Source organism: Epinephelus fuscoguttatus, linkage group LG9 (assembly GCF_011397635.1).
Source record: "Epinephelus fuscoguttatus linkage group LG9, E.fuscoguttatus.final_Chr_v1".
NCBI classification, from domain to species: Eukaryota; Metazoa; Chordata; class Actinopteri; order Perciformes; family Serranidae; genus Epinephelus; species Epinephelus fuscoguttatus.
Genome location: NC_064760.1, coordinates 4,945,023 through 4,961,760, shown reverse-complemented (window position 1 = coordinate 4,961,760; position 16,738 = coordinate 4,945,023). Strand labels below are relative to the sequence as shown.

The following is a 16,738-nucleotide window of genomic DNA, read 5'->3' as shown; positions in this document are numbered from 1 at the left end:
GTTTAGTTTAATTTAGTTTAGTTTTTTTGTATGTCCACCATTGAATTTTAAGAACTTAAAAGCTATAATCAAAATCCCGGAGTTGAAAAAAAAAGTCCCTTTTTTCCACTTTTGTCGTCCATGCTGGTTTATTTATGCAAACGATTTATTTTTGCAAAACTTTAAATGAGATGTAGAATAAAGTGATTTTGATGAAGTATCATTATTTTAAGCTCAGATTTGGTGGTTATGGTTTTTATCTGACAGAAGCATTTATTCCACATGATGTGTTCAAAGATTGTCGGAAATGTGAAAATCCAACAATAATTTCTGCATTTACAGTTCCTGGTTGTAACCTTGGTGATTTATAAAGAAAATACACCTTCCAAAGCAGTGGCATTAGATAGTTGCGACAGGCCCCAGAGCACGCTATTATGACGGGCCTTGTGCACACATCTCGTGACATGATCAGAGTCTAAATATTGGATAACATCAACATACATGTTTTCGAACAAACAACAAAGCATATCTGAACATGACAAAAATACCAGAGAGAATAAGAAATTATTAATTTAATTTTTCCTTTCTCAAGAGCATATAAAGCAAATGGCACTGTTTAAATTTAAGAGTTCTTTTTGTAACACAGTCGGATTTCCAAGTTGGAAAGTTGCAGTCACTCATAAGGGCTCATTCTCCACCCAACACATTGTTGGAGGGCCCTCTCTCTCTATGCACCCCCCCACCTCACAGCCCCAGTGCAACCACAAAGCCTGCACTATTTACATCCCTACTCCAAACCCACAGCCACGTTGGGTCCCCTGAGCAAAAAAAAAAAAAATTATTTCACATGCCTCCCCGTTTTTGCACCATCCCCCTCCCCCCTTGTAAGTAACGAACAGTCCCTAAATTACATTACTTTGATCAGATTTTTTTTTTTAAATTGGCCATTTAAATAAATTGAATCCCAAACTCAAACATCACGTGCACCTGCAGGCCTGTCTCTTATAATGTTTCAATTAATTCAGATGGAAAATGAAATAAATAAAACATCTAATTTTACAATATCTACAATTATTATTATTACTATTATTATTATCATTTTTAATTTCATTTATTTTTTATTTTATTTTTTATTCCTCTCGGGCCTGTTGGCAGACAGATTAATGCTGCAGGAGGATTACCATCGTCTTCATTTTCCTTCTCCTTTTCTTTCCTCCTCTGTTTTGTTCTTTTCTGTCCTCCTTGGCATGAGTCTGTCCCCCCGGGTGCCCCCTGATTATCTGTCCATCCTCAACACGTGCAGAGACAAGACCGCTGCTGCTGGACGTGTGTGTGTCTGAGAGGAGGGGGTGGGGGGGATTAACACCCCCCACCTCCATCACCACCACCTCCACCCTGCCCCATAATGTTCTCATAATACTTTTATTACAGCCTTCCAGGAACTTCAGGCGTCTCTTGAGCTTCTTTTCATCTGATCTGCTGCAGTTAAAATAAAGTGTTTGAGCCAAAAAAAAAAAAAAATTCTATGTAGTTTTCTAATATAATTTTTAATTTAATATTAATGTAAAAAAAACAAAAAAACAAAACAAAACACACAAAAAAAACCTGCGGGTTGCTTTAAGGGACATTACAGCACTTTATCCACCTGTTATATTCTCAAACGAAAAAAGAAACGTAGGGCCTGTATACTTGAAATAAATATGGTGAAATTATAACTGGTGCCATTTTATGTTTCATATTTTAATATATAAAGGTGTTTGTTATATAAAGGTGCTGTTTATCTTGTGGTGTTACAGTCTTATTATATGTGAGTTCCTCATTAACATGACAGTAAAACTTTACAACTCACAATAGACGATCTTTGTTTAACTTGTTTCCACCTGCTGCTGGAAACAAACCGTTATCTTATTAATATTAATTATCATAAAAACACATTTCAGTGCACCCTGGGCCTTTTGTCTGCAGACACAGGCTGGGTGCGTCGTCATTATAGAGACTGAGTTATTTTAAATTCAGATGATTTCATACTGAGATTATAAATGACAGCACACATCTTCAATGAGAGGAAAAAAAGTCACGTGAAGACAGAAGTTATTTTAATAGAAACGTTATAACTTTATTTCGTAGAAAACTGGCTGCAGCAGTAAATAGAATAAAAATCTCTTTATGTACAAAATACAAATTTCATGTGTCGAAACAAAACGAGTGGAATAAATAAAACAACAATAATCTAACGGGGGTCAGTTTGAGTGGGGGGGGGGGCAGGGGGGCAGAATACATAATGAATGAGGGCAGCTCCATTCAGTCTATTGTCAGAGCGTTCAAACTCGATTTCCACGCTCTCTTTTCTGCTTTATCACTCTACAAATTGTAAAATTGACTTTTCACCTCCGAGATACAAAAAAATGTGATGTGTAGAGACCTGACTGTAACCTGCAGGAGGGGGGCAAAGTGCAAAGGTTTTTGGAGGAACATAGAAAATAAAACAGAACTAAATAAAGAACAAATTAAGTTATTCTCATTTACATCCGTCAGTAGAGACATGTGTGAAGTAATGAGCTCAGTAAGGCAAACAGTGATTCTCTTATTCCAACAGAAAGCGGACTGTCCGTCTGTCCCGCTGTTTCCGTTATATGTCTCTACATTTCTCTGGTCTGTGAGTCCGCGGGGCTGCGGGCCTCCTCCGGCGGCCTGGCGCTCAGTAGATGCCCGGCACGAAGCTGCGGAAGCCGTACAGAGCGTCCTGCTGCAGGTAGCTGTAGTCCTCCGGCCCGGCGGGGCTGCCCGGGCTGGAGGCGCAGTAAGACGGGGAGGAGGAGGACGAGGAGCCGCTGGAGCTCCAGGAGCAGGCGTCGCTGCCGGGACTCGGGGCCTCTCCGAGACGCACGGAGCTCAGCAGCAGAGGAGCGTCGCCGGTCTTTCCCGCCTGCAGGTCGGCGATGCGGATGGTCTCTGACAGCGCCCAGATGTAGTTGTGCGCAAAGCGCAGAGTCTCGATCTTGGTTAGTTTGGTCTCGTCCGGGAAGGCCGGCAGGACGCCGCGCAGCGTGTCCAGGGCGTCGTTCAGGTTGTGCATGCGGTTTCTTTCCCGGTCGTTGGCCTTTACGCGCCGGTTCTTCTTCACCACCTGCACGGTGGCTTCATTTCTGGCGCGTCCGCGGCGCCGCTTCTTCTGCTGCTGCAGCTGCTGCTCGGGCTCCGGGGAGCGCGCCGGGCACAGCGGAGAGGAGTCCGGGGAGGCGGAGCGCAGGCTGGCGCGGGAATCCTCATCGTCGGTGTGCGGGAAGAAGTCGCAGCTGTTGCTCTCGATGTCGGAGTAGACGGAGTCCATGATGCAGGTTTGTTCTGTGGAGAGAGGAGAGGAGCGCGTTAGGACCTGTGGCTGACCGGAGCGCGTGCAGTGTGATGCTGAGAGTCCCGCAGGTGAGCGGAGTCACGCGCAGTGAACTTACCTGAAGTCAGCTGAAGTTTCCTGAGATCAGCAGGACCGAGTGTTTTGGAGCAGGACGAGCGGCACGCGTCTTGTTGCGTCTTTTTGCTTTGGATCAGCTCGTGTGAGCCGGTGAGCCTGGCACACGACCGGCCTCAGCCCGCTTATATACTGTGGACGGGACAATGACCGGCCCCCTGCTCCGGTACCCCCCCGTGACCCCCCCTCCTCGCTGGCATCAGAGTGCAGGATGAGGAGGATGAATGCTGCGGCAGGTCTGCCCCGTGCCGCGGGAGCTGCTCATTAACATAATGACGCCTGCGGTGTTTGTTCGCCCCGCACAGAGAAGCGTGCCGGTAATCACGGCCAGCCAATCAGAGCCAGCGGCCGGCCACGCGAACGACAAGCAGGATCCCGCACCTCCTCCCCCCTCCTTCCTCCCTGTGAGGGAGAAAAGACCAAACCCACTTTCAGAGTTAAAACCAAAAACATAAAAAAGAGAAAGAATAGAGAAAGAAGAGTCAGTAGGACTCCCCCCTCCACCCTGCTCCCCACCGGGCGGAGACACGCTCCGGAGGATTCATCCATCCTTCCACCCATCCCTCCATCCATTCATCCACCCATCCATCCATCCTCCAACACAGACAGAAAGAGAAACATCCTTCACCTCAGTCAGAGTAACAACACAAAGAAAAGTCTGGAGCTCTGAGCAGGAAAATGTCTTCAGACAGTTTATGAACTTCTTTCTTTTATAATAAACTTTAAAGAAATGAAACTCTTAATATTTGTTTTCTCACATTCAGGATTAAAGTTTTCTTTAATGTGTTTAAATTGATTTTTTTTGGTAATGTGATAAATCAAAGCTGTAAAACAGTTTAAAGTTTCATCTTCACCTTTTCAGTGGTTATAATCAGAAAGCATAGCTGTTACTATGTCAGTTTAAAATAAGTTACAAAGTGTTTCACAATAAAAGCATTTGGCAGCAAATATCAAACAGGCAGGTGCACACTAGTGAGAAAAGAGGAATATTATCTACAAAAAGAGCAGGAGCATCAGTTTTGAGAAGTGAGGGGATTTTAATGAGTCTTAGTAGGTCAGCCTCTTTGAACACAATCTGATTATTAACAACTGAAATGTAAGGTTGGACTCTGAAGTCCACTGACTGCCAAAAACAAGGATTCATTGCTTAGCATTTTCAAAAAAAAAAGACAAAACAAAACAACAACAAAAAAACATGTCACGCTTTTAGGAAATTTTCTTAGTTGGAAAAATAATGATTGCACATCATGAACAGAGATGATCTGACTGGATAATGAGGGTAAAACTGCTGCAGGATCTTTTAACAGATGTCTTTACACTCGTTTAATGTGAGAACATGCAGCTTCACAGTCACTGACATCATCATGTCTGACAGACAAATGCATTTAAGCCTAATGGTTGCCTAAATTCAGTTTATGTCATCAGAAATATTTGTATGAAGATGAGTTTAAATTCTGTAGTCACACGTTACACATGTTCATGTATCTATCTATTCATTTATCTAAATTAGTGCCCCTAGTGATTAACTTAGGTTTAGAAAAAGAACCCTGGCTCAATGTCATCATGTTAGGTAAAGTTATGTTGGTTAGGTTTAGGAAAATCAAGTTACGTAGATTAGGTTTAGGTAAGTGAAGTGCGTAGGATAGGCTTAAGAAAAGATTTTTGGTTCAGCGTCATCATGTTACGTACTTAACGTAGAGTTATGTACAGGTTTAGGAAACAAAGCACAGTCAGGTGTTGTCATGTTACGTACTTGATGTCAAGTTATGTAGTTTAGGTTTAAGGAAAAGAAACATGGCTGGTTGTCATCATGTTACGTACTGACACATATGTAATGTGATGATGTCACACAAACACCCGTTTCCTGGTGAAGGTTTTTTGACCCATCTACTGCCCCAGTCAGCCTTCTTTCACAGGCTTTTGCTCTTTATTTTACTTTCGTCTTTGCTCCTATCAGTGCATTTGTAATGTGATTGCAGTATTCATGGGACATGTGCAAATTCCGGTGCATTACTTGTCGTAGACATACCTATGAGCAGTGCATGAGAACAGACAGAGATATTTTTTTAACTAAATGAAGCCAAAAAATGAAATAAATTAATATGGGAGGAATTTGATATTCTGCACCAGAATTACACATCTGGCACCAGACTGTGACGTAAATATGTTTTAAATACTCAGAAAACTGCACAGAATTTGGTCGGTGGGGTTTTGCTGGAGTTTTTTTGACCCTTGATCTCAATATTCCTAAATACATAATTATAACATTAAACAGGACCTAAAACAGAGCCTTGAGGAACACCGTAGTGTGAAATAGCAGGCAGACATCCCCTACAATATTTATTTAGATGAATAAGATGTAAAGCAGTTAGGAGCAGACCCGGAGAGGCGTACCCAACGTCTGATCCATGATCAACAATCCACATCCAGCATTAAAAATGACCCTGATCTTTGGTGTGTGCAGACGGAGCGATGCGAACTGTTTCACTTTATGAAGTCTGGCTTTTTGTTTGTCTTTTCATCTCTTCAGGCAGCAGTAAACCCGTCCAGCATGAGCGCATACAGGCCCGGGCCAATTTTCTTTAAGTGTTTTTTAAAGACATCTTTATGAGACAGGCATACCATTTTCCATTAATTATTCCATTTATTCAGTTTGCAGCTCAGCGGAGAAGAAGCAGAGACCTGCAGAGTCTTTCTGCGGCTTTCTTCTGCAGGAGCGGGGGGGACAGTCATTTATAAATAATTACACAATGTTTAGAGTCTTCAGGCATGTATAATATATCAAAGCGATTATAAGGTGAATTGTTCCATTGTGGCCGTCCGCCCTGCACTTCTTTTCACTCCTCTCCCGGTTTGTCCCTCGTCCAAATTCAGCTCCTCTGGCCTTTTGTGCTGCTTTCTTTCTGCCTCAGCCACTCTATTGGCATCATTCTTATTCAAATGGGCCTCAGCAGGAACAAAACCAAACCCAGGCTGCACACAAATCATCTCTGCCCCGGCTGCAGGGCCGGCACAAGCCTCTGTGAGGCCCCGACAACAAGTCTGCAAATCCTAAATCCTGTTTCACTCAAAGAGGATAAACCTCACTTTAAAAAAAAAATGCTCTGACACAAGTAAAGATCCTGTTTTCTGCATTTTACTGATGTCAGAGTTAACAGGTGTCTGCAAGAAAATCGACGCAAGAATTAAAACGTGTTTGTTCTTTCTGCAGCATTTTGTATTTGTTCATGCCTTTAGAAGAGCTGGAGAGTGACAGGAGGGGAAGAAAGAAGCAAGGAAGCATGAAACAGAATGTAAAGGGAATAAGGGAAGGAGAGGAGAAAGAGAAGTCTTGAGCAGGTTGAATAAATCTTCATCAGCGAAGAGAGAAAGACGGAACAAGTAAAAAAAATAAGAAAGAAAGAAAGAAACTTGTCTAGGTTGAATAAATCTTCTAAAACGTTAAAAACATTTGTGCTAAAAAGAGATTTTCAGTAAAAAGGAACATAAGTGAACATTGTGGAGACATTTTTTACCCAACAACACTCACTCCAACCCAAGTGCCAGAAAAAATGTCCAAATTGTGTGTTTTTGCAAACCATGTATACATGACATTTGTACATTATTTTGTAGCTGATACATTGAAACTTTACATTTTAACAAAACTCTTTAAGGTGTGGTTAGGTTTAAACACAAAACCCACATGGCTGTGGTCAAGGAGGTTAAAATGAGGAGACGTCACAGTGTCAAATCGCATCATATCATTGGGACACAACACATGCACAGTGAAATGTGGTCTGCAGTTGCCGAAAGAGCCCGGTCTCACACTGAAGTCGTTGAAATTCGGCGCTTGACAAAGACATTGTCGAAAAAAGCCGTCCTTTAACGTTATAGTTCAACGGTGCTTGGCGGTGTCAGGGGGAAATGCAGTAGGACAAGAACGAAAGTTAAGGTAGCAAAAGTGAAAGTAGGGTGTGTGGGAGGGTCCAGCAAACACCGACCTTCAGCCGAGAGGCCAATGCTCGTGTCCTATAAGATTATAAAGCTAAACCCTGTTTTTTTTTTTTTTCCGAAACCTAACCACGTGCGTTTGTTGTTGTAGGAAAGAATGGGACAGTATGTAGACGGTAAATTTTCTGTAAAGCAGAAGTGTATTTTGAAGTTTTAACTTCAATGTAACAGACAGAACTTGACACGGCGTCCCAGAACGCCAACAACCAACACACCCAGGGTACCTTTCATGTCGTATGTGGAAAGTCCATGACCAGATGTTGATGTGTGACGAGGTCGGAGTGAGAATGTGTTGGCTGAAAGGTTCAATAGATGGCATGTTATTATGGAATATGGGGGATGTTGATTTGTTTCACTAAGGCGTCCACAGTCGGCCTTGGGTCAGAATATATTTGTATGAAAAACAAAGATGCTTTCTATGTGCAAATGTTCTAATGTATATAAAGTATATAAAGTTCTGTCAGGCTGAGTGCACCCATCTGCTGTAATACTCCGACATCACAACTCCAGTTACATGTGTCACAGGCCAAAGCTCCCGTGGGGTCAAAGACTGTCTCCAAGCTTTCATTGAGCAGCCTGGTTATAGTTAGGAAAAGATCATGTTTGGCATTTAAACACTCAGGTTCCGTGGCTGAAACACAGCTGGAAACGCCACAGTGTGTCTGTGACAAAACACCCACTTTTGGTGCCGCAAACACTGGTGGATGGCGCAATTTGTCACCAAAAGACAGCCAGTGTTGTTGTGTTGTTTGCTGGTTTCAAACAGTAGTCTGCAGCTTGGCAGGTGTCTCGCCAAGGTGACACGTCATCCACCATCCCCTCCACCTCCCTGAGACAGAAGTCCCACTTACACTGCCTGTTCAAGTCACGACTATCACACCATTACTCCGCCTCAATGTTGTGTATAAACGGTACAATCACAGAACGGGGGGACAGAGTTGACTCACCTCAGAGCCAGAAATGGAGGTAGTGACAGAGCAGAAATGATGTCTGTATTGACAGGACAGCATCATGTGATGCTTTGACAATGTGTTATTTTTGCTACCCACTGTGTGAGATTTAAAAAGTAGCTGTTAGCAGTTAGCGGCTAACTCAACAAAGAACACAAGCTGACTGTCTGTCCTGCAATTTGGGGAAACATGCCTGTCTAAAATGAAATCTAGGTTTTCCCACTGAAGCACAGACCTTTGAACTTCTCATCTGTTCTGCTTGTTTCAGATGTTGATATAAAATTCTGCAGAAATAAGTTAAATACTAAAATATTTATGACTGAAAAGATTTTATGAAAGGGAAAGAGGAACGCGACAGAAACTACAAAGTTGAAGAAGACTGTGAGATGTGGCTGAAAGTTCCAGAACAAGCCGGTAAGTGGGCTATATGTTAAGATCAGCTGGTGTGTGTGTGTGTGTGTGTGTGTGTGTGTGTGTGGGAGGAGAAGCAGTTTAAACAGTGACAGAAGAAGAAGGTGGAGGTTTTGTAGTTTACAGTCACTTCAAAGTGATCCAACAGCTTGTCCGACAGTTTACAGCTGTGATTCTATTGGCTGAGAGCTGACGGGCGCGTGGGTGGCACAGGTTACATTTACACTATATGGCCAAAAATATGTGGACAGGGCTGTCTGGGTCTGTTCCTCTCATTTCTTAATGCTGCCACATACAGTGATGTTTTACCACTCAGCCATTAATACTAATGCCATAAGGTGCTTTAAGAGGAATATTCAATGAAAAGTAATATATCAAGATATTATTAATGGATTACCTGCATGGAAAAAATCCATCCAGTCTCTAATTTACATCTTAAATTGCTTTTATCTACAAGTTAAGTGATGCTTTTATGTTACTTTGAGCTGTTATTACCTCTTAAAACTATATAAAAAAAATAAATTCAGCTGTATTGCAGTGCAGATTTGGTGTGTAGTAGATGCTCATAAATGTTACTGATCTACACTTATTTTTTTATTTAAAAAAAAATCTCATTTTAAGTGAATATTTGACACTTTGGAACCTTTTTGTTACAAGCTAAAAACAACTACTAAAAGACGCACTGAGTTTTGTTTCAATGTGAACTGTGTCTGTGCAGCTAAATGAAGAGAAGAAGAAGAAGAAAAGCAGAAAAAAAATGTGTGAAAAAAAAAATCCAAATGAAAGAAAGAAACAGAGGGAGAGAGGTCCGTCCGGGGCGAAGCTCTGACAGGATTAAGTCTCAGCAACACGAGATGTGATTGAATTTCAATGAAGTGAAACACGTGAGAAAATAACACAGAATGAAATGAACCAAAGGAAACCCCCACTACACACACACACACACACACACACACACACACAGAGTACAAAATAAAATAAAAGAAGAAGCTGGAGGACTCTCGAGGAAAAGGAGGAAACAAAGGCAAGTGATTGAGCTGAAGGAGAGAAGAAGTCTAATCTGCTCCCACTCAGATTAACAACTGTAGTAATCCTGTAAAACACAAGCTGAACAACAGTTACTGAGATATTAAATCCTCCTCTGATAACCACAAGCGAGGAACACAAAACCTCAGAGCGACTCTGAAACACCGCGGAGAACATTTCTCTCACCAGGACCTGCAGCACTGTGTCTTTATTATTATCAAGATTTATCAAATAATCTCCTTAAAACCCAACATATAAGACCAAACTGTTATTGATACTTTTCTTCTTTCTGTCAGTAATAACAATTTAAACAGAAATAATTCAGACACCTATTGTAATATTTACATTTGAAATGGTTTTGGTCACAAAACTAGAATAATTCAGTGATTCAAACTTCCATGTAGTCGATGTCTCCACAGTGTTGCATGACAGAGTAAGATAGTGTGTGAACTTGGATTTTGATCTGTGATCCATTATTGTCCGAAAACTATTGAAAACACATCAGTGAGCCAAACTGTGACGTGCTCCTTCATTACAATAAACACACACACTGTAGTTTATTTTGACTCGATCCCACATACCCCATCCTGCTGCCACAAATCCTCATTAGAGCACTATATGTAGATTCATCTGACCCAGTCTCATCTCAACTCATCAAACACTGTCACTTTGTCAGACCTTAATGTCAACATATAACACACTAGGTAGCCTTCTGCAATGGTTTTGGATTTTCATATACTGCATCCTAATTGACACTTGTTACATGCATTGTGTTTTTTCAAAAATACATTAAAATAAAAAAAAAAAAACAAACAAGACAAAGACAACAATGTCAACAAGTACGTTTGTTAGGTCTCATAACATATGTAATGTGCCTTACATCACTGGTGTGGCATGCTGCATACTAGCACACTACAATGTTATTAAAATAACTTCACTGACTTTTGGTTTCACACAGGAAACAAACAGCAGGCTCCCTGGTGAAAGTCCTGCATGTATGGACTTTATAGCTTTACACTATGGTAGTTGCCGGTGCCATCAGAAAGAGCCACTGCCCGGTGCGTATCATACCGCTGCAATAGGTCTGACACTGAATTTATTGACTAAGGTGGAACTTATACCTCCCCAGAAATGTAATTACATGTCGCGGCGACGCAGACCTCCTGTCTCTTTCTGTAGGCTGAAACCATTTCCCTCAGTGGAAACAAAGCTTTGATTTACTTTAATTTCACAGACAAGAAACAATAAATTGTGAAGACAATAAAGCCTCCACAAAAATAGCATTTTAAGTATTGTGTGTGATTTATCCTGGCTTCATATGAGCAGAGGAAATCTCTGCTAGTTGCTAGGCTAAGTTATACAATGTAAAATGCCATAGGCTTGTGCTAATAACATTAGCATGTTGTATTTGTTTGGAAAACATGTTTAGTAAAAGACAGTTGTTTTGTCAGTGAACCTTGTGAGTTGTAATGGAGCCAAATATTGTAACGTTACCTTTGTTAAATGTTGCTGTTGTCCCTGGTTTTATATGAGTAGAGAGAAGTCTGCTAGCTGCTAGGCTAATTTATACAATGTAAAATGCCATAGGCTTGTGCTAATAATGTTAGCATGTTGTATTTGTGGGGAAAATGTGTCCAGATAAAGACGAGTGTTTGTCTGTGAATGCTGCGAGTTATAGTGAAGCTGATTTGTGTACTTGTGTTTGAAACTATCTCTATTAAGACATGTTTAATGTGTGTTTAATGTGTGTTTTGAATCAACTAATCTTTACCACACTTGACTTAAACCCCACCGCCAACCAGTGTTTTGGAGGTGTAACTGCACAGTGACACAGACACACCACTGCACAAGTGAAAATGCTCCCAGTGGCGTAGGCTCTGCCGCACAAGACTATGACGAGTTAATCCACCACTAAAAATTGTCCCCAACTAATGCACTATTTCCTCCTGTTTGTTCGATAAAAACTACAGTGACCAGCTGTTTAAGGAAATTACTGAGACTCTTTTAAATTTGAAAATACATGTTTGTGTTGTTAAAGATTTACATCTCAAATGAGAAGCAGTGGAGCGTGGAGCTGAGAGCCAAGAAGGGAAAGGAAGTGAGAAAGAATTAAGAGATGCACTACATAGCTCTTAAGTTGGGATGTGTTCAAGAACAGTATAGAATAACACAGAGTTATACTTAAACAACTAAACTCATACTATACTTTATGAATGGAAGTCAGTGGCCCCGTGATCTGATCATGATTCATGTGAGCTCAGTCTGAGGAGCAGAAAAACATTTAGAGCTTTTAAAGGTCAAATTCAGTTGGTTTAGGCTCTTAAAGCTTCATCATTCCACCTTAAACTGATTATTAAAGGGATGTTAAGGTGGAAATGAAGACTGAAAGTTGAACCCTGTATTTAGGGGCTCCGTGATGACTTGGTGTCTTTTCAGGTGCTGTGTTTTCTGGTCGTGGCGTTGCCATGACACCGGCCGGCCGCAGATAAACCCTCGGTCCAGACCGTCCCCTTTGTGGCTGCTAATGTTGGGTAAACCGGAGGTAAATTATGACCCTGAGCAAACAGCCACAGACAAGTGAATAGGAAGCTGCTGCTCCCAGAATGCAACAGCAGATTGATGGAGGTGGAGGCCGGCGGGTTGACGATGGAGGCGGCTGCATTCAGCCGGCTGATGGACGGCGACGTTCCTTCAGATTAAAACCTTCCTGAACAACAAGACGGCTGTGAGGAGACGGGAAGAGATTCATAACTACAGACAGGACAGAGAATACACTGTATGTGATCACGCTTAGTGTCTGTGTGCACAGACGTGATGAAGAGGAGGAAGAGGAGGAGGATGTGTTTACCGAGGCATCTTTCTTCAACCTGCAGCTTCTAAAACCACCAGACTGAAACTTTCTGCTGCTGCACATTTAAAGTTTGTGTGTGAAACAAAAGTTCTTTATTCAGTTCGTCCACATTAAGCTCCAATTAAATTCCACCAGTGACGTAAGATGCCACTCTGTGCATTTTAAGAAGTCGAAATCCTTTTCTAAATGAATTTGAAAGTTGTGAGGCAGTTTGAATACTATTTGGCACATTTTATGCAATTGCTTCTTTTAAAAGACATCTTATATCATTCAGTTAATCCATAAATAAAAACCCTTCTGGCGCTCAGTCTTAAACTGTGGGGATAAACAGTTAAAACCAACTTTATTCATTAATTAACCTTAAATGTGCATCTTAATTGAAAGATTTAGGTCCTTCAAGAAGATGCAGTTACCCGTAATGTTATTTTGTACATTTTTTAAAGGTTTCTACGCTCTAAAAATACTGATAATGATTTTTTAATTTAGGTGAAAGTTGTAATTATTGTAACATTTCAGGGATGATTATACATTAACATGAACCAATTTGAATTGAAGATGATCCATTAAAGCTTTACTGTATAATATATGTCATGCAGGTGAAGGTCACGTGATCCGCTACTCACCTGTAGAGAATGTTGAACACTCTGCAGACTAAAACACTGCAGAGGATGTAAAATCTGTAAACTCTCACCTGTTCTCTGTTTCCTCCTCGTTCGTCAACGTGTCCTCATACAACAGTTCATGTGATATTTTACGAAGTAGAACCTCATGATCGATGTTATGTCCTTAACAACATGTTTCGGTGTCTTTGGGTTTAGGTTAGTAAAGTTACTGTGGTTAGGTTTAGGAAAAGAAACACAGTGAGGACGCACCTGTCTCCTGGGGAAAAGTCCTGTGTTTTGTGATCCATTCACTACCCCAGCCTGCCTTCAAACTGGACCACTCGGGACCACCTTCTTTAATCCCATCAGCCCATTGGTTATGTGATCGCAGCCTTCCAAAGTACATGCGTTATGCACAAATGATTGGTTCATGATTACGTGGGTGCAGAAGAACAGCGTGGGTTAGTTGATGGTGGAAATTCAGAAATTCACAGGTTGAAGTTGACGCAAAATAAATGCAACATTTGACATTTTTGGTGTTTGTTGTTTTGAGCAGACAAATGAAACCACTAATGCATTCATCTCACACACACCTGAGTGACTTACCTCAGGTGGAGTTCTAACAAAGCAGCAAACTCTGGGGCTAATAAATTAAGCTAACATGGAAGTGCCAAAAACTGCAGTTTCTCTAATGGCCACATGAGGCTGGCTTCAAGAGCGAGTCAGTCCCCATAGACCTTCATGTTAAAATGTCAGCAGAAATAAACATGTTTACAGCCTGGTACAAAAAACAGTTTTGGTCTCTTAAGCTAATTTTTAGACCCATGACAACTGTACAGGGGTGAATTTTATATTACTCACCTGTTCACATTTTATTAGGGCTTAAAGTTATGCATGATTAAGGATGCAGCTGCTTTGAGTGACAGGTTGTCTGCCGATAGTGCCCACAAGTCCGATCCTCCTCCACAGCTCCAAGCTCTCATCCAAATATGGTCACTTCTGAAAATCCAGGATGGCAACAACCAAAATGCCAAACTCCAGGCTTCAAAACAGGAGTCAGCAAACAAATGGGTGATGTCACCAGGCTAAACCTTTAATTTTATACAGTCTGTGGTTCAAACCCACGTACCACTGGACTGTCCTTGGGTCTGATCAACACATAGAACAAGAGAGAGAGAAAGAATAAACTTCACCTTCATTGACCTGCAGAGGAGCATAGACTGAAATGTCTCAGCAGCTGATGATGGAGTTCACATTTAACGCATTCAAAGCAAAATCATATTATTTATCCAGAAACACAACTTTGGGGTGAAGCCCCTTTAAATGATTGCTATCCCTTATAAAAACCCTTAAACTATGCAGATAATCACATTAAAATTCCTTAATAGAAACAGTATGTTTGGCTAAAACTCAAAGATGAGAAAACAATAAAATTTCTGAGGTTTTAAAAATACCCGAATCCTTAAACTGACGAGATAATCAATTAAACTCTTGAATATATTTGAAGCTGCTTTTTTAATCTGCCATCTTAATGTGGGGTAACCTGCTGAATCTGCACCTTAAGAGAAAAATTAAACTCCTTTTATATAACGAATAAGGGTGACTCCCTTCACAACATTCGACATTTGTTTGGACCCAGAAGATGTTTAAAATGTGGTGTCAAACAGTACTGCATGTTTGTACTTCAGTGAGGCTATCCTGCATGTTCATATCATTTAGTGGACATTTATTAAAAATATATACTTTAAGTAAGAGGATTTGTGCTGAAATATTCTCGATTATAGAGAATAAGATAAATATTAATACATTTTTAAAATAATAGCAACAATAAATAAACAAACAGCAACTGTCAGAAACTGCAGTGAATTAGGCCCTGAAATACCCAGAATGCAAAGTGACCTCCAAACACACAGAGCTACCTGATCTACAGAGGTTATCTAAAACGTGTCAGGTAAACAACACTAACAGACAGCCAGTGTTTCTGCAGAGAGTCTGGCACATCTGAGATACACACAGACACACACACACACACGCACACACACACACACACACACAGAGGCCATATGGTTTGGAGTGCAATAACTTGAATTGGCTCCAACAAAGGAGTAATTGAGAAGGAGAGAAGGAGCTGTGAGTCTTGACTCGACAAAGCTGCGAAAACTCTCTTCTTTCAGCCTAATGAAGCTGTTGTCTGGGGGAGTGGTGGAGGGTGGAGGGTGGAGGTGGGGAGGCGGAGAGGATGGAGGTTGGGGGGGCGGAGGACAGAGGAGGCTGAGCGGCCCTGGACGTGATTTGTCATACAATCTGAATCTTTAGGAGGTCCGCAGCAGAGAGACCTCCTCTCCATATGTCTGCTTCGTTTGCATCTGAAAGCTGAAGGCTGAAGGGAGGGGGGGTGGAGGGGTGGGTGGGGGGGGGTCCTGCCTCTCTGCATCATCAGGTTTGAGGGTATTTGTGCTTCTTCAGCTGCAAAATGTCTCCTTCTATTTCATCAGGCAAAATAAATCTGACTTTGTTTCAGTAAACACACAAAAATACTCAAGTATGACAAATCTAAATTACTGATAGAGAAAAAGAATAAAGTTTAGTTTCGCAGTTTTTAGATGAGCTGAAGATTTAAAGGGACAGTACATGAAAAAGAAAGAAGGAAAAAAGGAAAAGAAGACAATGAAGGAAAGAGGAGAAGAAGAAAGGCAGACACAGAAAATAAAAAAGTAAAGCAGAAGCGTAAATAAAGAAAGTGAAAAGTGAGAAACTAAATCCTCTGAAACTCAGGATGTTTTTTTTGTTCCCATTTTGAACTTTGTCTTGTGTGAGCTGATTGGAACTTAAAGTCACTCTTGTTCTCTGCACCCATGATCAGTGTTGTGCACGTTCACAACAGCTGGCTCAAAGTTCAGGGGCCGGTTGCACAAAACACCTTAAGTTAAGATTTTCCTTAAAGTCCTAGTTAAGGTTTTCTTATAATAAAATCAACTGCACAAAACACTCTTAAGTATTTCCCTTAAAATGTTCAATTAAGTATTTGTGGTTTTCTTTTTATCTTGGTCTTTAACTTAAGGAACCCCTATTTTGTTGCACAAAAGACCTTAGCAACCAATGCAAGGTGAAAAAAAAACTTACCTTTGACTCTATCTTAACTGCATCATAACCAAGTTTATGGTAATAAATGAAAAAACTAACACACCTCAAGGGGAGTATTCTGCGACCAGTAGAACCCGATGGTTTGGTGACAAAGGAAACCTTTTAAGGGATTGTGTGCAACTGTGTTAGTCCCTCAGCTAAAGAGAAATTGAGCCTTAAGTGTCATAAGGTGTTTTGTGCAGCTGGTCCCAGGTCACAGATTAAATGACACGTTCGTAGTTCCCAATTTGAATTTTGAACTAAGTTCACAGTCCCAAAAAATTAATTAGTTTCGTTCATGTCTTCCTTTTTTTTTTTTTTTAAACTGTGTGATCAT

At 41.0% G+C, this 16,738-nt stretch overlaps 1 protein-coding gene across 1 annotated transcript; it reads right to left on the bottom strand.

The window, feature by feature from the left end:
• Positions 1–2,594: 2,594 nt before the first annotated feature.
• neurog1 (neurogenin 1) lies at positions 2,595–3,532 on the bottom strand. The gene is made up of 2 exons (XM_049586459.1): positions 3,432–3,532; positions 2,595–3,324 (listed from the first exon to the last, which is right to left on the bottom strand). Exon 2 carries the CDS (start codon positions 3,308–3,310, stop codon positions 2,678–2,680), a length of 633 nt encoding a protein of 210 aa, XP_049442416.1. The 5' UTR covers positions 3,311–3,324; positions 3,432–3,532; the 3' UTR covers positions 2,595–2,677.
• Between the last annotated feature and the right edge of the window lie 13,206 nt (positions 3,533–16,738).